Below are 26,649 nucleotides of genomic sequence, written 5' to 3'. Positions count from 1 at the left end.
GTTCGAGCAGTAGCGGTCCCCCCTCCCCCAGCGCCTTGAGACCCTCCGGGTGAGTAGCGCGCTATACAAATTTCTTGATTGATTGATTGATTGAAATATAGTATTCTTTATTATAACAGTATTACTGTACTGACAGGGAAGGAGACCTGTAGGAAGCAAAAGGTTAAAACACAACATCAAAATTACATCTCATGAAATCAGTACCATGCTACAACTCTAAGCTTCGTCTTTTCCGAAAAACATGAACAACCCTGGAATAATCCTAAAAACTGACTAGGCTTTAGATGACCGAATACCTGAGGAGGAAACAGGAAAAGTTAAATAGGACTTTCAGATTCAAGTACTTTCTTTAGCATGAGAATCAGGAAACACTCTGAGCAATTTCTAAACAACCATATGAATCTCCTTTTATGAATACATATCAGGAACACACAGCATTACATCTAGAACTCTGGTATTGTTGTGTTCATCTCAGAAAAAACATTTGGAAGTAAATTGCGCACATTGCAGATTTTTATATGAGTATTAAACACCATAAAGGTTTGTGCACCATGAAATCACACAACGTAGATTCAAGGAATAAATCACGTGACGTGTCAACTTGAAATGCTACCAAGAAAAATGTCTTAGAATGGTAGCGCACAGTAACTTACATTATTTATACACGAGGAAAGAATTGCGCGTCTTGCCGATTAAAATGCCACCATACAAATGCCAAGATATAGTAGCACACAATGAACAACATGAAAAGCACTCAGGGAAAGAATCGCGCGTCTTGTCAATTCAAATGCCACCATACAAATGCCAAGAAATGGTAGCGCACAATGAATAACATGAAAAAACACTCAAGGAAAGAATCGCACGTGTTGCCGATTCGAATGCCACCATGTAAATGCCAGAAAATGGTAGCGCGCAATGAACAACAAAGTTAAATGCTCATGAAACGAGTTGCACGTCTTGCCAACTCGTAAAACATCATGTAAATGTCAAGAAATATCAGCGCGCAATGAACAATAATGTAATAACAAAGTCAAATCTTTATGGAATAAATTGCGCGTCCTCCCTATTTGCAAACCACTATACAAATGTCAAAAAATGGCAGCGCACAAGTAATCTGTTATTCATTTAAGAATTAAAAGCAAGAATATGAAGATTCTCAATTACGGGGTTGGGAAATGTCCAAACACCGTCTTACCGCCTGGAAACAGTGATCACCAATGAGAGATGAGTGCAGAAGACTGGAAAATCCAAATAGGCCGCCGGGACAGGAGCTCAGGAAGAAGCTGCTGCTCTGCACCGGGACCTCTGAATAGTGAGCACTGGAAGTTGGGCTGACTCTCTTTTATAGAGTCTTGGCCCAGCCTAGAACCACGCCCAGGCATGTTGCAGGGAAAGTCTCCAGAAGGCCCTGGAAAGGGACCACACCCTAACACACTCTGAATGTCTGCAGCAATACATTGTAAATGTACAGTATTTATAAGCACCTTAAAAATGAATCTTTTGGATGGAATTCTGCAATGCAAAAGGTTAAACAATAACATATCATCACAATGCCTAAATTACTTTATCTTGCAAGTGTTGGGTTTTTGCATTCTAGATGCCCGTAGAGCGTGCACTGTCCTGGTGTTGACAAGTTTACACAGCTGTTTCAGGAAAAACGTGGTTGTCTCAAAGGATATAAGCATCACATAAAGCTCAAGAAGAATATGGTGCTTGTAGCTAAATTAGAGTATGTTCCTTTAAGTCTGCAGGGGAGTGTGAGTAATGAATTACAGAAGTTGGTTGATCTGGGTGTGATAGAACTTATTGAAGCCACAGGCTAGCACCTATTGTAGTAGCTAAAAAACAGAATGGAGACATTTGTCTTTGTGTCAGCTTGAGGCACTTAATCACGAAGTTGTGGTGGATAGGTTTCCCCTTCCAAATATTCAAAAGTTGATTGCAACTTTAAGTGGGGCAAATGTATTCACCACACTTGATATGACATTGGCTTATCATCAGATCGAATCGGATCTGGTTTCACTGGACTTAACAGCATTTATAACACATATGCTGGCATTACAAGTTCTAAAGGTCACCTTTTGGTCTTTTTTCTGTGGCGTCATTGTTCCAAAGAGTAATGTTGAAAGGTCTTAATGGAGTCAGATACTACCAAAAGGACTTGCTTATATTTGGAAAATATGAACAAGAATGCAGTGAAAGGGTACAAATGGTGCAGGGAAGTTTAATGAAGTCAGGTCTGACACTAAAGGAAAAGAAATTTAAGTTTTGTGCGAATGAGGTAAACTACCTAGGTCATCTCATCATAGGTTCTGGAATTTTGCCAAAGAAAGCCTTGGTTGAAATCGTTATGATCTTGGAGGAGCCAAGAAATAGGGATAAATTGGTTTCCTTTTTAGGAATGATGGAATATTATAACAAATTTGTCGCAAGTTATGCAAAGAAGAGCTCTTTTAGGGAAGAAAGTTAATTTTGTATGGTATGAGGAGTGCAAAAAGGAATTTGAGGAAGTGAGGAACAACTTGAAAATGCACCGTGTTTGAAGGCGTTTGTTCCAGGAGATGAGACAATAATAGTAAAGGATGCAAGTCAGAAAGGATTTGGGGCTGTTTTGATTCAGAAAGGGAAAGGTATTGAGGAATTATTATCATGTGCATCAAGAGGTTTGAAGGAGGCTGAAAGGAACTATTTGGTTATCGATGTGAGGCTCTGAGTATTTACTGGGCTTTTAACAAATTTAGGAACTTTGTGTGGGGTACTTACTTCAAGGTTAGATCTGATCACAGACCTTTAAAGGAGGTTTTTATGAGAAAGGGTTTGGCTGCAATATCAGCAAGGATAAAGAGGTGGAGTATATCCCTGCAGGTTTTCAGTTTTTCAGTAGAGAATATGCCAGGTGCAAAAAATGATTCAGCAGATTGCCTTTCACGTCTGGTCAAAACTGATGGTGTTGTTACTGATAAAGAGGGAGATGAGTTGGTTGGGGAGGTTATCAGTGTCTGCGAAGTCACCTCAGGTGCCATTTCTGAAGTAGAATGGTTGACTGAGTTAGAGATGGTGGACTGGTGAAAGTTTCTAATGCCATCAAAGTAAACAAACTACAAGTACTTTGTAAGCCTAGGTCAACGTAGAGGAAGAGCTGTCGGTGGCAAGGGGTATTCTGTTGAGAGGTACAAGACTAGTCCGGCCTGTGGGGTTAAGGAACAGGCTCATATCGCTAGCACATGAAGGATATATTGGCATTGTTAAAACCAAGGAAAGGTTATATTCCAGTTTTTGGTGGCTTGGTTTAGTTAAGGAGGTGGAAAGAAATGTGAGAGATTGTGATGAATGCTGTACTAGGTCTCGTAACGCAACAGACAGATTCCTATGGTTTGTAGAAGATTATCATAACATCCTTGGGAGGCGGTTGTGATGGTCATAGTCGGTCCACTTCGGTGGAACATCAATTTCAGTATCTATTTGTACTTCTGGATCTTTACTCCAGGTGGGTAGAAGCAAGTTGTGTCCAGGATTTTTCATCTACTATTATGATAAATTTATTGACTGAAAAATTGAAAAGAGAGTTTCCCTAAATTGATATTGACAGACCATGGTCCTCAATTCTGCTCAAATGAGTGTGAGACATATCTGGGTGAGTGTGGAGTAGAACACAAAAAGAGTTCTATATAGCATCCCAAAACAAATGGAGCTGTAGAAAGGCCTAATAAGACTTTGAAAGAGAGCATCATTCAGCTAGCAAAAGTAAATAATTTGGCTTGGAAGAAAGTTTTACAGGATGACATAACTGTGTATCATATGTCTCGACACTCCTCCACAGGGAATTCTCCTTTTGAATTGTTCAAGGGTTGGTCTCCAAGCTCTGTCCTATTTGGATAGTGTAGGGCAAAGTGTTAAAATTCAAAGGACCAAGCGAGTGGTATGTGAAGGAACTCAGACGTCAATTAAACAGAAAGGAGTATTTTAATGAAAATAAAAATTGGGAAATAATTGAATTCAAGTTGGTGACATTGTGAAAAAAGGGGCACCGTTAGGATCTGATTCTCAGTCCTAACCTAAGGTTGAGTTTCAGAGAGCGTAAACTCCATTTTATATCCAGGATTATGTCATCTGCAAGTAATGTTCTCATTGAATTTGTTGACTTCAAGTATGCATTCTTTTCGTATAATATTTGGTTCAACTGTACTTAAAGCATGTATTGAGTATCTCGTTCAACTTGGTGATAAGTAATTTCTTTACCATACTGTACTTTGTGAATTGTTAGTATACTGTAATTTGATACTGCATGATTCTGTGAGAAGGGAGAAGTGTGGTGTCCTAGTGAAAGTGTGCGCCTGCCAGAACATGGCACACGCTTGTATTCTAAATGGAAAGGCATTCTGGAATGTTGGGGGGAATGTCAGTTACTGAGAGACTGTCAGACTGGCTGGAGTGTTAGGAAATAAACTCCAGCTTCAAGATCAACCCTATTACGTGTACTTTTGTTAATTCCACAAGAATACATTGTACTAATTCGTTTACAAACAAACCTTGTTTTGTAGCAAATATACTTGAATTGTTCAATCAAAGACGTTGTGAGAAAGTAGCAGATGTACTTGCAGCGTTGGCAAAAATACAGATATTGTTCAAGAGAAAAAAAACAGAGGGATACGTTGGTAAAATTCAATTAAATTAAAATGTCATGGAGAAAATACACATCCAATGTTCACTTATGTGAATATTTTTTTAGCAAAATTATGTATTTGCATGGTTAATTCCAATGCATATCATGCGACTGATCGAATGAACCTGCAGCAAATGAACTTGCAGAGGTCACCCAAGTGCAGCTGTTGTTAGTAAGCAAACAAACTAGGGAACCCTTTGGCACAATTGATTCAAATCCAGGCTTTGTCAGCTCTTGTAGCTAAGACTTCTCTGTGTAAACAGGTTTAATAAATAAACAAACAGACTCTTGCATATTAAGTAGAAGTAAGGGGAATAAAGTAACTGCAATGTGCAATAGCAAAGTGATGCAGTGCTTTGACAAGGGAGCATACTGGTTTTCCAGGAAAAGAATGAAAGCTCCAGTCAAATTAAGAGATACATAATGTACATTTATTTTACAAGTTAGCCCTCTGAATGTGTTTATTTTCACTCTCTCTGCATAGCTGGTGGTTGGGATCATCCAAGCAGCTGACTTGCCCGCTCTGGACATTGGTGGAACGTCTGATCCGTACGTCAAAGTGTACCTGCTGCCTGACAAGAAGAAGAAGTATGAGACCAAAGTTCATAGAAAGACCCTGAACCCTACCTTCAATGAGTCCTTCACCTTCAAGGTAAGAAGAGGGAATGATTGGATAAGAGGAGAAGGCCTTCTCCATGGTTGTGGCCAAGAAAGGATAAAAATAAACACAATGTGGTAAACTGCCACGCAGTAAAACTAGTGTGAATCAGCTGACAGGCGCTCAGTACCACCAGCTTTTCAAAGACAACGACCTAGAAAAAAACTTTTGAAATCCCGGCAAGTCAGCCAGTCACTAAACACTTGTAAGGTGATACCTTTTTGGTCTTGGGTGCCGTTTTGGAATCGACACGTGATTTTTGCATGTCTAAATCCTTATAAAAATATACTGGAGTAGATGTCTTTTTCAGGCCATCTTTATAAATATGTTCTTTATTCACTGAAATTCTATAAAGGATGTCCACTTTGTTGTGTGGGGAGATAATTAATATCATCTTCAATAGACAACATGATCAGATCCACTACACATGTTTACAGCTTGTGGAAAATATTTCCGTTTGAAATGAAACCATGTTTGTTGTGAATAAAAAAACAGGCCTTTGTGTGTCTTTCTAGGTGAACTGAGGCAATGGGATGCGAGTCTGTGTGCTGGTCTGAAATAGGAATCTCTAAGTACAATCGCTCTCTGCAAGCCGCTTTTGTTAGAGCCAGAGTATGTATTCAGCGACGCATTTCTTCTCTGAAACAGACTGAGACAAATGAGACAAACTTAGTGACAGGCCTGCTAATGTCTGCATTCCAGAAAGCTACAAGCTGCTATGTGCAACATCGCTTCATATTGTGATAATTGGGGTGAGGGGCTTCCCAAAGAACATGCGCCCAACTGTCAAGATGTACTTTCCACCGGCAACCCACAGCCTACACTTAATGTTTTTATTTTTTGATGTTCTTTTCATCCTTCTTGAATCATCTTACTGGAACCTGGCTGCTGCTTTAGCATTTGATAGCAAATACACAAAAGTATAATTCCCTTTATGTTTAGAAATGAATGCTGGAAGATTATCATTCTGTTGGAACTTTTAGGAAGTAGCATGGCAGATTTAAATTAGGATGCTAAATGGCAACATTTGCATTTTTTGCTGCAGATAGATGAGGAAGGTAAATGGGAGTGCTTTAGTTATATGCAGGGCCACTCGAATTATATGGCAGGAAAAGACCAAATTATGAGGCAGGGTTTACCAGTTTATGTGGCAAGGAAAGCCCAGTTATGAATTTACAAGGCCAATAGCTGTAACTCAAGTAAATGCGTGTTTATCCAGCAGGCATTTCCCCAGGCTGTTTTTCTTTAGGGCTGTGTTTTTTAGAGCTGGCGGCTCTGTCACTTTCTCCAGCTTCCCCAGGTAACTACAGTAGTCACATGGGGTCTTCAGAAAAGCAGAAGAGAGAGGAGACTGAAAGAGAGAGGCGGAAGGAGGTTGGTTTGAACATTTTTGCCAGAGCTGTTTTGATTCTCAGCCCGGCCCTACTCTGAGCTCCCAGTGGTAATAAGGTAATGAAGCCTCCCCCTCAAACAATCTTAAACTTTGGCACTTCTTAACAGCGTCAATGGCCTGCTAGTCAGTCCAAACTCGATATTCTTTTATTCGGTTGGATAAAATAATATCAGGCCATTTAAAAACAAGACATTAGGAGTGGGTCAGTATTTTACGCCATAAGTTAAAGCGACAGCTCGTTGATTTCGACGATCTGAAATGATTTGAAAAAATCGTGTTTTCTAGGGGAGGAGCGTCCAGTTCTGCCCATCGAGTGCAGGTCTACGCCCGCTGTTCAAAACACAAAAATGCAAAGTATTAGTGCACACGGAAGTTGCAGGGTGAGCATTCTACTTCCTCGTTGGTATGCCTGCAAGACCCGGATCCGGAAATTACGCCACATTCGGACCACGGAAAAAAGAAAGCAAAGCCTCGAGTATACTTCCAGGATTCCGATTGGAGCACAACCCACCTGGCATAATGCAGCAGCAAGGGTACTCATTCAGTGGCTTCAGCAAGGACTGGCAAGTATCACGGAGGAAGCTCAGTTGTTCACCGCTCATCAATAACTTCAGCCCCATTTATTTCAATAAAGACAACTTCTAATTATTAAAGTGTTTTGAAGCTGCATTTCACTCAGCCCCATACAAATGCCCTTGCCAATATGAGGAGCAGCCACGAACAAGTGTTTCTTCCAGAGAAGACATTTTTGTAGCCAGTTACTTCAAGCGATGAAAGTATTATTGACCGACTCCTAAACTTGCCCTCTGTGAATAACTATTGAGCAATTAATGGAAACCAAACCTTCGCTGATAGCGGGGATTCTGATTGCAGCGATGCTAAGAACTAGGCAGTTATCTCGTTTTATGAAAGCACGAACTTTCTTTCGGACAGGAATAAAGGTTTCCTTTAAATATCAGTATGCTTTTGCCGTCCTTCTGTCATAACCCGTGTATTCTGGAATCGGAGTAGGTGTGGCGAACTACACCAAAATTCCGGGGGGGGGGAGGATGTTCATGGAAATGAGAAGACTGGTTTATAGGTTTCACACAGATCTTAATCTGATGGACATACCGTGCTGCGTAATATACTTGAAGTTCCTTGGCGGCAGTGTTGTGTTCTATAAATAATAATACATATATCTGTTTGATAGTAAATTAATACCATTCAAATTTTTCGGTAAAACCAGCGCATTCCATATATCACAGAAAGATACTCATATGAGAACAAAAGTATATGTCAAATCTTTAAACTTAAATGATAAATGTCTACGAGATAGCCCAAAGTGCAGCTGCAGGAGTGTGGTGGGAAAAGTCACAGATGTACCCCGTCTGAGAATATCCTGGAGTTCACCAATGAAGTGGTTCTTATGGCCACTCAGTCCACGAACTTCACGAATCACGCAGTGAGCCTGCAGTCCCTACCCTGAAACCAGTGTTCAGTGGCCTCCTGACATCAATCAATCAATCAATCAATCATAGCATTTATAAAGCGCGCTATGTACCCGTCAGGGTTTCGAGGCGCTGAGGGGGGGGGGGAGCGCTGCTGATTTAGCGGTCGAAGAGCCAGGTCTTGAGGAGCCTTCTGAATGCGAGGAGGTCCTGGGTCTGGCGAAGAGATGTGGGGAGAGAGTTCCAGGTCTTGGCGGCGAGGAAGGAGAAGGATCTGCCGCCGGATGTCTTGCGCTGGATTCGGGGTACGATGGCGAGGGCGAGGTTGGCGGATCGGAGTTGACGTGTTGGAGTGTAGAAGTTAAGTCTGGTGTTGAGGTAGGAGGGTCCGGTGTTGTGAAGTGCCTTGTGAGCGTGGGTCAGGAGTTTAAAGGTGATCCTCTTGTCTACCGGGAGCCAGTGGAGTTCCTTTAGGTGAGGGGAGATGTGACTTCGGCGGGGTATGTCGAGGATCAGTCGGGCGGAGGCATTTTGGATACGTTGGAGTCGTTTGATGTCTTTGGTTGGGATGCCTGTGTAGAGTGCGTTGCCGTAGTCAAGTCTGCTGCTGACGAGGGCTTGGGTTACCGTCTTTCTGGTTTCTGTTGGAATCCACTTGAAGATTCTGCAGAGCATTCGAAGGGTGTTGAAACAGGAGGAGGAGACGGCGCTGACCTGTTTGGACATGGTGAGGTCGGAGTCCAGGATGAAGCCGAGGTTTCTTGCGTGGCTGGCAGGGGTGGGCGGGGGTCCGAGGACGGAGGGCCACCATGAGTCGTTCCAGGCCGAGGGAGTGCGCCCGAGGATGAGGACTTCCGTCTTGTCGGAGTTGAGTTTCAGGCGACTGTTGTTCATCCAATCGGCGATGGATTTTAGTCCCTCGTGGAGGTTTGTTTTGGCGGTGAGCGGGTCTTTGGTCAGGGAGAGGACGAGCTGGGTGTCGTCGGCGTAGGAGATGATGCTGAGATGATGTTGGCGGGCCAGTTGAGCGAGGGGGGCCATGTAGACGTTGAACAACGTAGGGCTGAGGGAGGATCCTTGGGGGACGCCGCAGATGAGGTTGGTGGCTTTGGAGCGGAAAGGGGAGAGACGGACTCTCTGCGTTCTGTCGGAGAGGAAGGATGAGATCCAGTGGAGGGCTTTATCTTGGATGCCGGCTTCCTGGAGGCGGGTCAGTAGGGTGCGGTGGCAGACGGTGTCAAAGGCGGCTGATAGGTCGAGGAGGATGAGGGCTGAGGTTTCGCCGTTGTCCATTTGATGTCTGATGTCATCTGTGGCGGCGAGGAGAGCAGTCTCAGTGCTGTGGTTTCGTCTGAATCCGGATTGTGAGGGGTCCAGGATGGAATCGTCTTCGAGGAAGTGGGTGAGCTGAGTGTTGACGATCTTCTCGATGACTTTCGCTGGAAAAGGGAGGAGAGAGATCGGACGGAAGTTTTTGAGATCGTTGGGGTCGGCCTTGGGTTTTTTGAGGAGGGGTTGGATTTCTGCGTGTTTCCAGCTGTCCGGGAAGGTGGCAGAAGTGAAGGAGAGGTTGATGATCTTGCGGAGTTCGGGGGCGATGGTGGCGTTGGCTGAGTTGAAAACATGATGTGGGCAGGGGTCCGTGGGGGAGCCTGAGTGGATGGTGTTCATGGTTGTTATGGTTTCTGCCTCGTCCACGTGGGTCCAGGCGGTGAGGCGGCAGTCGCGGGAGGAGACGTCGGGGGTGGGGTCTGGCGGTGGACCGGTGTTGAAGCTGTCGTGGATGGTAGCGATTTTCTGGTGGAAGAAGGTGGAGAGGTCGTCGCAGAGTTTCTGGGAGGGCGGGATGTCGTTGGAGTTGGCTTTTGGATTGGAGAGTTCCTTCACGATGCCGAAGAGTTCTTTGCAGTCGTGGGCGTTGTTGTTGATGCGTTCGGTGAAGTGGGCGCGCTTGGCGATGCGGATCCGTTGGTGGTGTTCGCGGTTGGCGTTTTTGAGGGCGGCGAGGTTGTCGGGTGTGCGTTCTTGGATCCATTTCTTTTTGAGCTTCTGGCGGATGCTTTTGGAGGTGGTTAGATCGTCTGTGAACCAGGCTGGTTTTTTCTTTCCTTGGATGGCGGTGGGTTTCTTGAGAGGGGCAAGGGTGTTGGCGCAGTCGAGGATCCATTGATGGAGGTTGATGGCGGCTGTGCTCGGGTCGGTTGCGTCGGGTGGAAGGTTGTTGATGAGGGTGCTGGTCAGTTGGTCTTGGGTGACTTTGCCCCAGCGGCGGTGGGGAGTTAGCTGGATGCGGTGTTGCTCTGTGGTTTTCGGCGGTGGGCCAATATTCAGTTCAAGAAGTAATGCTTTATACAAAATTGCCTTTCCTACTCAAAACCGGGACAGGTGTTGTGTGGTACTGTAACACATAGTAGTCACGTTTACTCTGGTGTGTATTTTTCTTAATCACTGTTTCTCAAAATATGGTTCTCTCCAGGAATGGATACATTTTGAGCATATGCAATATGTACAAGTAAATCTGAAGAATTAAAGAACTGTTGATACATGTAACATATATTTTTCCTATACAACATCTATTGCAGTTCAGAAATGCCCCTCTATGGTCTTTTGGTACCATATTGCTGCTTTTCCTAACCTATATCACATCTTGAGCCGCTGCTCCACATCTCACCAAATTTCCAGTTCCTCTATGCTCCATAGTTGTTATTGATTAAGTTCCATGCGCCAAACTGCTGTAGCATCACTTTGCTAAGGAAGGAGACATAACATGCATACACAGATGCAAAATGCACCCTGAGCTTAGTGAAAAAAAGTTTTCAGATAGTTTATCAAATTCGTTGGAATGTTGAGTTCAGGGCACCCAGTCAAGAATCAGTCCATAACTACTCGTCCAACCTGTCAGATGCAGCTCTGCCACAGAAGGAAACTTAGTAGTGGAGGGACAAATGGTTGGGGTGAAATTGCTGGCACATTTGTATGGTAATATCATTATTAGGGCCCACCTGCAGACAGCTCTCGCTGACTGTATAGGAAAGACCTGTTGTTCACCAATACTTACAACAGGCTTTTGGTCAGCCCATTGCTTACCTTTGGTTTGTTTTCTTGTCAACCTCATTTGCATACTTCTCATTCAATGGCTTTTGTACTCTTACCTTGTTTTCCCTCCTCTGGAGTATGGCTCTTTTACCACAATTCCGTTGTTTACATTCTGGGAACTACTTTCTTCTTTTTCTTAGTACATTTGTTTCTTTGCTTCCACCATATGCTGCTTCCCTCTTCATATATCCAGCACCCATTCAGTTACTCCCTCTTCCCCCAGTCACATTGTTTTTACAACTTGTTTTTTTCAGGAGTGCTCCAAGAAGTGTGTGTGCCATCATGGAATATGTTTAAAAACATGTTTAAAAATGCCCATCGCAACACCATCCACACAAGCTCATTTGCGGTGACTTATGCATGTGGATACATCATCACGTTGGGCCAGCTGTTTTCTTTTATTTCTGCCAATGCTATTCAACATCAGTAGTAACTCATTTTCTTTTTGCTGATGCTAAATAGCATCAGCAACAATCATTGCCAAAGCCAAATGGTCACTCAACACCTTACAAAAGCATGACCTATTGGCTTTGCCAATGCTTGTTGAAATTAAGTGTTAGCTCCCACCCAGCAGAATCCTCTCTTAGCATCAAGCAAAAGCTACTGCTCTGTAAATAATTAAGGTCTGCATATCCCAAGTAAAAAATTACACCTTTAAACCCCCACAACATAATTCGAAGTAACATCCTGCCATGACGCGAGTGTTGCATACGTATTTAGGGCTCAAAAATAATTTGCAGACTGCAGAAGTTTAGGTGTTACCACCCTGAGTAGCATGTATGAGTTCAGCTGAGTATTTATTTATTTCTATGGAGATAGTGTGGAAAGACATTCGTTTACTCCTATTCACAGAATTGTTGGTCATGCACAGTATTGTTTTACTGATCACTTTAACAGACTATATCAAGCCACATTAGATAAACTGTAAACTTCACACTTGTATAGCACACTACTCACCTGTTATCATCTCAAGGCACTGTGCACATACCACTGTGGATCCCCTCCTGGCTTTTCCCTGTGAGGCACCCACTCCTCAACAGCCCCACAGTGAAGCCAGGCATCCAAGCGCTGTTGTGGAGATTAAGCAAGCTATTGCTCAGAGTTACAGAGTGGGTCCCATTAATTAGATTAGGTACGAGAAGAGAATTATCTGGTCCAAGGGGACTGAGCCCAAGACCCACCAAGGTGGGAATTGAACCCTGGTCCTGGGCCAGATCACTGCATCAGGGTCTGTTGCTCTAACCATTGTGCCACACTTCTCTACTAGATAAACCATCTGTTTCGGAGAATATCTGAACAGTTGATTGCAGATTCAAGAAAACAAGTGTCAGCTCGGTTGGGTGAGAAGCCTGTGTGCCGTCCCAGCCCCCGCCCTTTAATTTTGAAAAGTTGGTAAAAAAGAGTGCCATTCATACTGATGATAGCATCTCCTCTACTGTGAGCACGACATACAATTCAGACACATGCAAGCCCTCTACAAAAGTTAAATATTATAAATATAGGAAACACACGTGGGCTGTGCCCAGTTTTACTGAGCGTTGCCCACTGTGGACGACGTCCACACCTAACAGAATGCTGATATTGGAGCTGGCTTGCAGACTGCTATGGTCTGGAACTGCCCAGTACTTAGTCTCTTCTGACAGAGGTGGTGGGCGCTGGCAGCTCGAACATACCCAGATCTAAGATATCTTCAGTGGGACGTATGACAAGACCGAGGGGAAAGTGCCAAGAATGCATATTTGCTGACTGGCAGTTCTTGGTTGCAAAGCACACTAAAGCCATGAATGATGCATCATATCAGTGTTACTTAGCATGTTACATGTTATTCCAAGGTCATGACTGGACCACCATGTAAGGCTTAGGCAGCATGTCGATAAGAATGTCTGCAGTCTGTCAGGGATGGACCCTCATGTCAGGGTTAGCCTGAATATCTCAGGAAAGCCTAGAAATACATCACTGAGGTGTCACCATGTTTGGTTTAGTCAGTGTGTGCCAAAGAATGTCCACAGTTTGTGTTGGATTTGGGACTTTCTACAGGGTCATAACAAAACGTTTTGCCTTCTCTCCTCCTGTTTTTGCAGAAATTCGTTTTGTTATCCTAAGGGCTCTGTAAGCCTGTAAAGTAAACGCTACTAGTGGCCTGCAGCACTTATTGTGCCAGCCACTTAAGTAGCCCTTGAAAAACATGCCTCAGGACCAGTGCCTAATTTGAGCCTGTGGGTGGCACTGGCACTCATTTTTGGGTGCCAGCACTGTTTTTTTGCATCATGCAATTACTGCAAGCAAAAGGCACTAATCAGAAAGAAGGAGGAAGAGAAAGACAGAAAAGCATGACAAAGGGAGAAAGCAGAAAGCTGCAACAGTGAGTTGAAGGAGCAGGGAATGGGTGTAAATGGACTAAAGTGGCATGAGATGGCTTTAGTATTATGCTGCCTTATTATTCTGTTTTTGCACATTTAATTCCAACAACAGCGAGTTTCACAGGAAAGCTTTGAGCACTAGCATGTTTTTATTTACAAATTGACCACTGCTCTAGTCTGCCATTACGGCCTGTGTGTGTGGTTTTAAACTGCAATTTTGACCTGCCAAAATAAACATTTAACCAGGCCTAAATCTTCCTCTTTAATATGTAAAAGTCACCCCTAGGGTAATCCTATACAGCCCATGTGGCAGGGTGTGTTGTATTAAAAAAGTTGGACATTTATGTTTGAGTTTTACATGTCCTGATATTGAAAAACTCTAAAATTCGTTTTTCACTCTGGCAAGGCCAACCACTTCGTAGGCTAATATCAGGTTATCTTATTGCATATAATAAGAGATAACTTTTGATTAGGAAGAGGTAGGACTTTCATATTTGATGTCTGAGGAATTGTAATTTAAACCTAATTTTTTGCCCTAACCTTTTAGTGCCTGCTTTCTGTTTCTGGGTGACATGACTAGGTGCAGTTGGCAGCTGGCCTTTGTGTATTCCTCCCAGCCAGCACCACAATAGAGGGTCTGGGTGTTGGCAGGAAGGGCCATATCTGGCAGGATGGGAGGAGGTGGGGGTGTTACCTACCACTTTTCCAATTAAAAGCACCTGGCCCAGCTCACACACAAAGAACTTCACTTTAGACTATTGTGCGCCCAGACAAACTAGAACCAGGGCAGGGAAGCAGGAAATTCCAGACACCTCTGTAGGGTCTTGCAGAGAGAAGCTTCTTGCACTTCAAAGTGAGCACCATGTATAAACATGGGACCCTCAGAGCCACTCTTCAATATACTTCTGGATCTGTGGATACTACAGAAGAAGAACGCCCTGCTGCTTGAGGCGTGCCTTGCTTGCTGAGAAGGTAGACTGGACCTGCACCCTTCATCCCAGGCTGAAGTGACTCCAAGGGTCATCCAATTGGCCACCTGTTTTTAGCTATGGGGACACAACAAGCTCCAGGCCTCTCTGCATCTGCCCAAGTGACATATTGCAACTGGACTTGCAATTGGACCTACCTGGATGGACCTGCAACTGGACCTACCTGCTGCTAGCCTCTGCTGGAGTGAGTTCCCGATCTCCAATAGGTGCCCCTCAGTTCCTGGACCCTAGGTGTGGATACAATTGAGATCCTTTTTCAAGAGAAGGAGAAATCTTGACGTTTTGGGCTGTTTGCAACCAAGAACAGGCCCATTTACTCCAAGGTATTGCCCCCCATGCCAGCCACCAATGCAAAGCTCCAGTGAACCTGACTCTTCACCCTAGAGTGATGACCAGCAACAATAGATCTGCACTTTGCAATACATTATCGACAGCCTGCGGTGACCGCCGACGCAAATCCCCAGCTACGACCGTCCACGACGCCTAACAGGATATTCGCACTACAGCAGTGACCGTCCGTGACGCCTGGCCTGGTCTCCATGGCCCCCTCGACCACTAACAGAACTCTTAGCACTGGACTTTAAAAGGTAACTCGTTCAGCTGGACTAATGTAGTCCCTGTTTCCGGCCCATGCACACTCACGGTCAGCCTGAACTTGTGATTTTCACCCAGTCTCGCATGCCCAGATACCATGAGTGGTGCTTTGTCCTTTTAGGTGCTAAACATAACTGAAATCTTTGAAATTGCATATCTGGCTATATTGATCGGATTTTTGTCGATTTAGTGTCAATTTATTAAAATGTACTCTGTTTTTAGGGTTGAGCTCACAAGCACTCTAGCCTGCTGTAATTTCTCTGTGGGCTTCTAACCATGCCCACTGCACGCCCAGCAGTTTTGTTGGTATGTGGGCTTGCCTTTCAAAAATCGCTTGATTTCTTTTGTGAAAGGCATGCATAGCTCATGCCTTTTCCGGTGTTTAGCCTGCCTCGAGCGCACCGGCCAACTACTGAAAACATGCGAGTCTCCATGTTTTCCGCATGGTTTCTGGACTACTTTTTCTTTTTATTTCCTATGCAGCGCGATCTCGCTGGACAGTAGTCGAGCGCTTTGCATGACATCGACCCTGTTACATGGATAATTGCCTAACCGCCGATACGTTTGACTGCTAGTAAACTTCTGTTTCTTTTTGTGTGCTCCTTCACGCTCATGCTAATGGCATGGCGCTTTAAATCGTCTCACTTATGTAAAACTGTATTACTTTTCATTTTCAATTTATGTGGCAAGAAAAGTCTGGTTAAGACTTTACAACTATAATTGCTCTAACTCGAGCAAACAAGAAACCCATTATATTGCAAATGCTTGTTCTAATTTGGCGTGGGATTTTCCTTGTGTTGTGTTTTCATTTTATTACAGTCTGTGTGCTGCATTAATACTTTACACATTGCCTGACTGCTTTTGTGCCAAGCCACGAGAGGGCTAAGCACAGGTTAATGTAGTTACTTTTTGTGGTTCACCCTGACAAGGATTGTAGCTGTTGCTTGAGCAGAGTTTCACCCACATCAGCCAACAACCCAGTTTCTCACAGTATGTTACAGATCGGCCATTATGTCAGTGCTACCCATCATTTCCCAAAATCACAAACAATTTGTCATTGATGAGCAGCACTTCAAGAGGAATTGCAACAGTTTGTTGTGGATGGGCAGCATTTCAAGAATGGTGACAGTTTGTTGTGGATATGCTCCATTAGGCACCGGTGAGAGCCCAGCTCCTTCCCAGCACACTCCTACACACCACATGCAAATGCAGTCACTCTTGCATACTCTCACACCTACTCACCCTCACTCACGTTTTAGCACAGACACGCTGTATTACATAATGGTGGGGAGAGTGAATTTGATTTCACTGAGATGAGCCAGCTCGTGCTCGGTGTGACTGGACTGACTCAGCTGGGCAGGCCTGCCAGTAATTAAAAATTGACATTGAAACTGGTCCCATTCTGGTCCTATATTCATATCCTTAACTCTAGAGGCTAAAACACTGGTCATTTTTTTGCGCCATGACGCTAAAAATCGTTAAGGTAATCCATGTGAACGATGTAGTTCTGTTTACATTTCACATGTAAAACTCAAAATTGCATTGTTTAAGAGTGTTTTTGTCTTTAGTTGTTTGTGCAGTATATTACTCTTGTATAGTGCTTACTGTGAACTGAGTCCCTGCTAGGTGTCTGTGAGTTCAGGATGTGAAGGGGTGTTTATGACGGGCCACGATTGGGCCGACGGCATTGCAAGTTTTTCACGGTGCCTATCAGTGGGGCATGAAGGCGTTCCCAATTCATGCTCAGTCAATTGTTGGCTTCTCCAGATCACACAGAGCAATAGTCGTGTGCCAATCATTGTGTTTGTGTGCGAAAGTGTGAGAAGGAGGTACACAGCTGTCAAAATATCGAGGACAAAGTAAATGAGAATGCAGTGCTTGTAGGTGTGAGTAGATGCTGGTGAAGGAGATGCAAGGAAGTACAGGCAGCAGAGAGTGAAGAGTGCTGAAGAGGACAGAGATGAGGTGTGAGATACACTGATGGAGGATTTCACAAAGAAGTGTCTATCAAAGATGCTGCAGAGGAAAGTGGTGTGAAGGGAAGAACAGGGGTGGCCGAGACACTCGCAAGACCAGTACCCCTTCTACAGACCTTGTTAATGTTTAATTCATGGTACGCTTTCAAAATTGAAACATTTTCAGTTGTAATTATTCACTACGAAATAGTTGATGTTACGCATTTGCCTGATACTGCTAACAAGCATTGGCAAAGCTAATAGGTCTGGCCTGTTTGTGGAGCATGTCCATCTTGATGCAAAGTGGTGCTTGGGTAGCACGCAGTGGGAAGCACTTGATTTTAGTATACATGTTTAAGCCACATTCTTATTTACATGGATCATAGCTCTTCAACAGGATTCCTAGTTAGACTTCTTAGGCGAGCCCCCTTTTAGAGACCCCCTACATCTTTCACCCCACTGTCTCGCAAACAGGGTGTTTTATCCCAGTTTTGCTGCCCATCTGCCTTTTTCTAACTATAGCGCTGATGTCACTGAAGCAAAAGTTCAGCCAAGTGAGTGAAAGTGTTTATTTTTTCAAATAAATCATTTTATTTGCATTCTAATATGATTACAAAACACAGCATTACCTCCAAGCATTTTTGAGCAGACAATTACGAAGTAAATGTAATTTCACTCTGTATCTTCCGCGTTAATACAAATTAATTTTCCTAAAGAACATCTCGTGATCTCCGCAGCGTGTTGCATTAATAATCTGGCGTGTGCTGCTTATTATATAGTGAACAACGCTCTTAGAATTGACTCTTGGCGCATAGGTTTTAGCTTTCTGTTAAAAAAACTCAATGTGGCTCATTTTGTAACCCTTAAATTAAATTCTGATGACTTTCGCACTCTATTAAGTACGTACACATCGCAGTGGTGGAAGCTCAACCTACTGAGCTATCTTAATTGCTCTGTTTTTATTGCATGGCAACCAAAAGATCCTCAAGAAATCCCACTGCCTCTGGCATCCGAGCGCAAACATATAAGCGCACAGAAGAATACGACTACTCGAACATTCAGCGCAAGGAAAGAAAACTCCGTTTATAATTGTTTTTTTCCACAGTGCTTTGTGCGTATGAATGTCGCCCCATGGCGCTAGTCAGTGTGAGATGACAAGACAGTAATAGTCACAAGGTATAATTTTTTACTCCCATTTTCCAGTTACTTTCTGTGATTGGAGTTTATGTATAAACAGAGGAGCGTTTATTTGGATTAGGGGCAGACAATCCTGCTGTCACTGCATTGAATGTCCGTCTCGGTGCAAGAGTCATAAAAAATCACTGACCCCTTCTAGTGATCCTGCTGTTAGGGGGGTCTCCGGCTTCGAAGGGGAGGAAAGCAGAGGCAAAAAGTAGTTATTTCAAAATAATTTGAAGCAAAATTTCCCTCTAAGCAGTAAATCCTTCCATTTGGAAAACGGGCACTGGCAAATCCATTTGGGTTGATTTTATTGTTGTGGAGGCAGATAAAGAAAGCAGAAGTGCAAATTCGTGTATGTTTGTGTTTTCAGGCATTGGCACTTTTTTAGCATTGCTAAAGCTTGCCTCTAAGCCCTCAGGCAACCACCCCCAGGAGCAGAAACATAACTGTGGTTATCAGTTGAAAAGGTGGTCGCCAGACGTGCACATTGGATTGTCTGGAATGAAATAGGGCGGCTTGCGCTGTGAGGAAGACGACATAGCTCACATGCCTGGTGGACCTTGGAGCGTGGGATGAGGGGAGAGCTTCACCCATCAGCAGACAGAGCTCAGATGCTCCCTGACTGTGCTGGAGACCGGCAGCTGGAGCAGTGCTCACATGCCCAGTGGACCTTGGAGCGTGGGATGAGGGGAGAGCATCAGCAGACAGAGCTCAGATGCTCCCTGACTGTGCTGCAGACCGGCAGCTGGAGCAGTGCTCACATGCCTGGTGGACCTTGGAGCGTGGGATGAGGGGAGAGCATCAGCAGACAGAGCTCAGATGCTCCCTGACTGTGCTGAAGACCGGCAGCTGGAGCAGTGCTCACATGCCCAGTGGACCTTGGAGCGTGGGATGAGGGGAGAGCTTCACCCATCAGCAGACAGAGCTCAGATGCTCCCTGACTGTGCTGCAGACCGGCAGCTGGAGCAGTGCTCACATGCCCAGTGGACCTTGGAGCGTGGGATGAGGGGAGAGCATCAGCAGACAGAGCTCAGATGCTCCCTGACTGTGCTGGAGACCGGCAGCTGGAGCAGTGCTCACATGCCCAGTGGACCTTGGAGCGTGGGATGAGGGGAGAGCATCAGCAGACAGAGCTCAGATGCTCCCTGACTGTGCTGGAGACCGGCAGCTGGAGCAGTGCTCACATGCCTGGTGGACCTTGGACCGTGGGATGAGGGGAGAGCTTCACCCATCAGCAGGAAGAACTCAGATGCTCCCTGACTGTGCTGAAGACCGGCAGCAGGAGCCGTGCTGGCTTCAGCGATGTAGAGGAGGCCTCCCTGATGGTGGTGGCAGGCAGCAGGGTCGAAGGCGGGGGTGAAGCGCCTGGGAGAGGGTCGGGATGAAGCAAGCAGGGATATGAAGTGCGAAGCAGAGGGTGGGGAAGATCAGGATGGGAGAGCTAGGATGGCGGGTATGAGGAGCTCTCCCACCTCTGTGGCTTAGCTTCTGAACGTAGCCCGGAGATCAGCTGCACTCCCTCCATTCCTCTAGACTCTGTCAGTTGACAACCTATTAAGTGCCGCAACCTATACTATCTATTGCACTATATAAATATGCATAAATACATGTTGCCAGGTAGTCGCCAATGTCACCCGATGGACCCCAAATCTCATCCTCGCAACATACCCATGTCAATTACAAAGCCCAGGCCTTGTTCTTTTTTGACTTAAGGGTTGTAAGACCCCTGGCTGTATTTAATACACATATACACAAAACATGATTTAAAACATTTTATGCAGAGTAACCCACAATAATTACATCGTATTTACAGAACTTATATCTGGCCTTCACAGAGACTCTAGTACATGAGCGTTACCTAACCATAACTAGGTTGTTTCTGTGCAACCAAGAAAACTTAACCATTCAGAGTGAGATCTTAACTGGTTTTGGGAACCTTCTTCTTAAATCCCCCTCTTCCATAAAGGACAATGGATGGGTCCCTCCTTAGAGGAGGACCCCACCAACCACCCTCCCATACCAGGAGTTCCTGTGCAGGGGGCAGGCTGCCCTTAGGATACCTTCCTCGGGCACCCCCTACACCCACATTTCTCGTCCCCCAAAGGCCTGTGCTAACTTGCACCAATTGCATCTGCGTGGGTGGTTGCCAGGTAAGGACTGAGTGTAAGCGACTGACCCCAACATCCCCCCCCTCCCGCCGCTGCAACCTCCTTTCGACTTGCTGCCAGCACCCCTTGGAGGGTCCAGTTATACTGCTGTTATTTTAGCCGTGCAGCTCCTGGGAAGCCCTTGGGCTGCGCAGGGGCTGTGGTGCAGAGTCGCTGGAACAAGAAGCATGAAGTTGCTGTCGTGTGCGGGTCAGGGAGTGAGAAGGACTCTGTTGAGGCACCTCCAATGGCAAGCGGGAACCAAAGAGACCCACTCGCTGCTACGCAATGACTTTTAAGGGGCAGGGCCAACCGTGTTAAGTGGCACTTTATTGCTTCTGGGGACTCGCCTGGCCGGCCAGTCAGGGCCCCCGGCCGTCACCAAGGCCTGCTGCGGCTAGCGCCGCAACCCCGGTTCGTGCCCCGGCTCCCCCCATACTCAAGACTCCCCTGAGTTGGGGGAGCCTCTGAAATAAATGAAGTCACCTTGGGAGACAGCAAGCAGGAACTGTGGATGATGGCAGCAGGGTAGCAATAAACAATTCTCAGTAGCACTATTAAAGCCTGATGCTAAGAGCAGCAGTCATTTGTGAATTCCGAAGGATATAAGGGGCAGTCATTTTAAAATAACAAGGTCTAAATAATCAAATCAGATCAAATAAAACACTACTTTTTACAACAAAAAACCTTGCCTTTCAAGCGAAATCATTTAGGAAATATTCCTTCTACTCCTGACACTTCAGTACTGGTTCACTTGGTGCAGGAAGAAACTTGTAGAGGTGTCAACATGAATAAAAAAAATTCTAGCTTACGCGTCAAGAATTTTCAATTCTATTAAGGACACGGAGGCGAGGATTATGCTTCTCTTTCTTTACTGATCAAAAAACAGCAGCCAAAGAGTTAACAACATTAAACTACAAATCCCATCAACCCTAGTAGTCCATAGTGTCCAATCCCAGGGCATCCCCAACTATAAGAGTCTCTATGACTACAGCTCCTCCTCTTTCTTTGCGATAGACGAACATACATCAATCCTTCAAACTTGCCACTGAACATGTTGGCGAACTCGAACACAACAGGAAACTTCGAAAGCGCAGCCTGAAATTTCAATCACCTTTGGAAACGGAACCTAAATGAAAAGAAATACGTCATAATATCTTTTGAAAATTTTCATTTTTAAGGGGGGAAAAACACAAATTTGAATGCATTTCATCATTACGAATTTATACGTTAATAATTAAACATCAAACAATTACCATTGTTAATTAAACCTGGGTGGGATAATCCTCGCCTCCGTGTCCTTAGTAGAATTGAAAATTCTTGACGCGTAAGCTAGAATTTTTTTTATTCTATGTCAGGACCGGAGGCTTCGGATTATGCTAGTTTAAAGTTGATCCACCACATTAGATGCTATATCCACAATGGGCTTATGATAAAATACCTTAAATGTACTATCTGAAGACCAATCCGCCGCTGCCATGATATCCTCCAATCTGGAACCCACTCCAAAGGATTTGGAAGCCATAGCTCCCCTTATGGAGTGAGCCCCAAACACTGAGGTATCAATACCAGCTTCTCCCAAAAGCCATTTGACCCATCTAGCCAAAGTTGCTGACGAGACCGGGCCAAAGGGCTTCCGAAGGGAGATTAATAATTGACCTCCTGCATCTCTTTGAGATTCACGGGTAGAATTCTCATAAGTTTTGAGGCATTGAATCACACACAGTTTTTGATTATGAGGGAAAGCAGGATATGAAATACACCTTGATGCAGTTTTTGTTCTTCTAGAAATAGAGAAGGAGACTCCCGTAGGAGTAAATACTCTACCTGTCAAATCCAAAGCTTTCACATCAGAAACGCGTCTGCATGAAATAAGGCACAAAAGAACCGTCAATTTGGCCGCTAATTGTTTAAGTGATAGATCTTCATTGCAAGGCCACGACCTAATAAAGCGAAGGACGATATCCACGTCCCACAAGACTGCGTAGGGTGGTTAAGGTGGTTTTACCATCCGAATACCTCTGAGAATTTTGGAAATTAAAGGGTGTTCCCCCACAGGTTTACCATCCACATGGGGATGACCTGCTGAAATTGCAGATCTGAAATTATTAACCGTTCTGTAGGCCAGACCCTGTGTAGCTAGTTCTGAGAGGAAATTAGCTATCATGGGAATCTGGGCCCCCACGGGATCAATATCCCGTTCACTGCACCAACCCACCCTTCATTTCCAGGCTGTTTCATATCGTTTATGGGTGGAGGGGGCCCAGGATTGAGATAAAAAGAACAAAGAGTCTCTTGAAACTCCCGGCACTTGCCATCGTCTCCTGAAAGTCTCCAGGCCATGAGGTGTAGCTGATTCTGAACGACTAGGGGATGAGGGGATCCCAACGGGTCCAGAAGAAGGGACGGGAATAATGGCAGATGTACTGGGGAGGCACATGGTAGTGCCATCGCCACCGGAAACCACACTTGGGCCTTCCAGAGCGGTGTCACTAACACTATTTCTGCTATTTGCCTCCTTACTTGAGCAAGGACCCTCTGAATCATAGAGAAGGGGGGAAAAGCATACTGAATGCTGTGAGACCAATCTTGGAGAAAGGCGTCCGTTCCCATTGCTACTGGATCCGGTCTCCAGCTGAAGAAGTTCGGGAGATGGGAATTGAGCCGAGAGGCAAACAGGTCTGTTACAAAGGGACCCCATCTCTCTGACAGTTTCTGAAACAATGAGTGGTGGAGCATCCAATCGCTGTTGTCCTTCAAAAAACGTGAATTCCAGTCCGCCACTACATTGGCGCGACCCGGAATGTATTCTGCTATCACATGTATCTGGTTCTGGAGACAATAATTCAAAAAATCCTTGGCAATCTCTGTTAGCATATGAGATCTGGTGCCTCCCAGGCGGTTGATATATCTCACCGCTGACACATTGTCCATCCGCAAGAGGATGCAACATCTGGCTTTGTTGGGCGAGAGAGAACGAATTGCAAATGCTCCTGCTAGTAGCTCTAAGCAATTGATGTGGAGATTCAGCTCCTCTGGGGACCAACGTCCCACCGTCTCCACTGATCCACAACGAGCTCCCCAGCCCCATCGACTGGCATCCGATTCTATGATCATTTCCGGAGAGGATGCAAAAATGGCCCTGCCATTCCAAGCCTCCATGTGATGAAGCCACCAGACAATCTCCGTCTTGGCTTCCTTTGATAGCGGGATCTGGTCTGTGTAAGGGAGACCCTTGCGCAGGTGTAATATCTTCAAGCGCTGGAGGGCTCTGTAGTGTAGCGGGCCCGGAAAGATCGCCTGAATGGAGGAAGCCAGAAGCCCCACCAGTCGGGCTAGAATCCGTAATGATATAGTCGGAGAGGCAAGGGCTTTCCGTAACTCTTTCTTGATTGAAACTTGCTTCGCTAAAGGTAGTCTGAGCTGAGTCTGAATAGAATCTACTTGAAAACCTAAGAATTCTATATTTTGAGAGGGAACCGTGACTCATTTCTCGCTGTTGATCAAGAAGCCCAGGTCTTGGAGTATTTGAATTGCCCAGGAGAGGTGTAGAGAGATCAATTCTCTGGACTGTGCCATGGTCAAAATATCGTCGAGATAAATGATGAGGCGAACACCTCTTTCCCGAAGGAATTGGGCCACTGGGCGGAGGAGCTTCGTGAAGCACCACGGGGCTGAGGATAGACCAAAAGGGAGCACTTTGAACTCGTACCAAAGGTGTCTCCACTGAAACTGAAGGAATCGTCGATGAGGGGGAAAAATGGGAACTGACAGGTAGGCGTCTTTGAGATCTAGACGTACTAACCAGTCTTTTTCTTGAAGAAGGTCTCTCAACATATGGATACCTTCCATCTTGAAATGGTGATAGACTATCCAATGATTGAAATCCTTCAGATTTAGTACCAAGCGAAAACCTCCTCCTTTTTTCTAAACTAGAAAAATGTTACTGATGAAACCGTTTGGATGAGGACTTGTGGATATACTTGCTTGTTTGTGCAGGAGACTTTCGATTTCTGCGTCTATTAAATTGCTCTCTGCAAGGGAAAAAGAGAGGTGAAGAGGGGGCATCCCTGTCGGGGGGTGTCGTAAAACTCTAGTCTGTAACCCTTGACCGTCTGAAGAACCCACGGGTCTTGGGAAATGCGACTCCATGCTGGGGCATGTCTATTTAGTCTCCCCCCAAGAATCACCTCTGAAAATTGAATAATTCTCACCTGCGTTTGAGGAATCTTGAACTCGATCTGAGCCTCGGTTCCTGAAGCCACGTCCACAACCTCTGCGGCCTCTGGAGGGATAGAAACCAGTAGGCTGGTAGTATCCTTGACCTCTGGGAGCATAACCGGCAGAGGTCTGTTGGAAACCACGGCCTGGCGCTCGACCTCTATAGCGCCTGGCCCTGGTAAAAAGGCCACCTGTGAACATTCGTTTCATGGAGGATTGGGCCTTGTCCAGGGCTGTAAAGGTGGAGACGTACTTGCCCAAGTCTTTCACAAATTTCTCTCCAAATAGAAGACCATTAGCTAGGGGGCCTGGTTCCGTGGGTGCCAACTCTGCTAATTTAGGATCTATTCGCATGAGGAACGATTTTCTGCGTTCGGATGACATGGCACAATTTGCGTTGCCCAAAAGGCAGATGGCTCTTTGGGCCCATTCTAGAACAGTTTGAGGGTCTAAGGTCGAGTTATCTTCTTTTGCCTGAACGGCTAAGTCTAAAATCTTAGTAATGGGACCAGACAAATCTAGCAATTTGTCTTGGCATCCCTTCCAGGCACGATCCAGACCTTTTTTAGGGTCTTTAGAAAATTTCTTTAGAAAGGTAGCCACATTGGGGTCGAGTTCTGGGGTGTCTGCCACCTTGCCCACCAGCGAGGGGCGGGGGCATTCCGATCTAAGAATGCTACGAACCTCCTTATCAAAACCCTTGCGAAGTCTTTCTTGGACATACTGGGCTACTTCAGTGCAAGGGACCCATTCCGTTGACCTGGGATGAATGATGTTGTCTGGGTCGAAAAGCAAATTTCCCTGAAGAGATACCTCTTCACCGATGTAGCGTTTCGATTTTCGTTTGCGCTTGCCTGAAGGTTTAGGCTCTGAGACATCGGAATCCGATTGAGAGTCGGATGATTGAGAGAGATCTTTAAGTCCTGCAGAGAGGGTGGGAAGACTCTCGGAAGAAGGAAGATCCGAACTATATTCATGGTCGTTGAGTACGGCCGAGGCCATTTGGGAGAGGATTTCTCCTGAAGATAAAGGGTTTTTCTGTCCCATATTAATGAAATTAGGGTCTCTGGAGTGAGATTCGTTATTTCGTGACCCAGATGGTAGGGGTCCCATTAATTCTCTTTGCCCATATCTGACCAGAGGTCTGGTAAATGGTTTAAGTGCTTTTATTAGCGCTTGGTTAACAGAATCCTGAACATGATGGCCCAAGGCTTGCACCAATCTCTCCTCCATCTGTTCAGGGAAGGGACCTTCCACTTCCTCCTGATAATATTCATCCTCCCCAGCAAAATAAGCCATGGCAGGATACAGATGAAGTTCAAGGGGGGAGGCAGCCCCAGCAGGTAAAATACTCTTTGAAAAAGAGTGAATCAATTTTAGGCACCCAGTGCAATTTGTTGTGGGCCTGCAGTAATGTGGAGGGAGCACCTGCAAAAAGCCTCCTAGGCGAGGCCTGAACGTTTACCCGCCCCGTCGGGCGTTCTGTAGGGCAGGAATACTTCAAATGCGCTTCGCGCGCTGCCGAGACGGATACTCCGATGGAAATCGGAATCTCCGACTCAGCGCGTGCGCGAGCGCAAGAAGCGTAAAAATAGAGAGCAGACTGCTCTCCAATGCCGCACTCGCTCGGTCTCCCTCGGAGACCGAGTGAATTCAAAATCCTCCGCCCGGCGCGCACAGCAATTACTTCTCAGCTGTGTCGCGGGCGGAGATTCAATTCCACAATAGCGCGATCGGGAACGAGCGAGGGACGCTCCTGACGCGCGTATTGCGGAATGAAAAACGGGAAGACTGAAGGAGAGTCTCCCGTCTATTGAGTGCCGCTTGCCCTGCTCCCACTCCACGGCCCAGAATCAATAAACAATATATAATAACCAGTACTTATCTCACAGTATAAAGCTGAGAAAAACGAGGGACTTAACTTCGGCTGCACAGCAGCAAAGAAAGAGGAGGAGCTGTAG

The 26,649-nt window shown here is 45.3% G+C and overlaps 1 protein-coding gene across 2 annotated transcripts in view; it reads left to right on the top strand.

The window, feature by feature from the left end:
- SYT5 (synaptotagmin 5) overlaps nucleotides 1-26,649 on the top strand; it is a 413,979-nt gene that overhangs the window by 361,139 nt on the left and 26,191 nt on the right. For both annotated transcript variants that reach the window (XM_069200753.1, XM_069200754.1), the window contains one exon: nucleotides 5,148-5,315. In XM_069200753.1, the coding sequence (XP_069056854.1) occupies nucleotides 5,148-5,315 (168 nt within the window). The remainder of the gene's footprint in view (nucleotides 1-5,147; nucleotides 5,316-26,649) is intronic.

The sequence above is a fragment of the Pleurodeles waltl genome, chromosome 7 (genome assembly GCF_031143425.1).
Source record: "Pleurodeles waltl isolate 20211129_DDA chromosome 7, aPleWal1.hap1.20221129, whole genome shotgun sequence".
Lineage (NCBI taxonomy): Eukaryota > Metazoa > Chordata > Amphibia > Caudata > Salamandridae > Pleurodeles > Pleurodeles waltl.
Note: the sequence above shows the minus strand (reverse complement) of the source record. Positions and strands in the feature narration are given on the sequence as shown.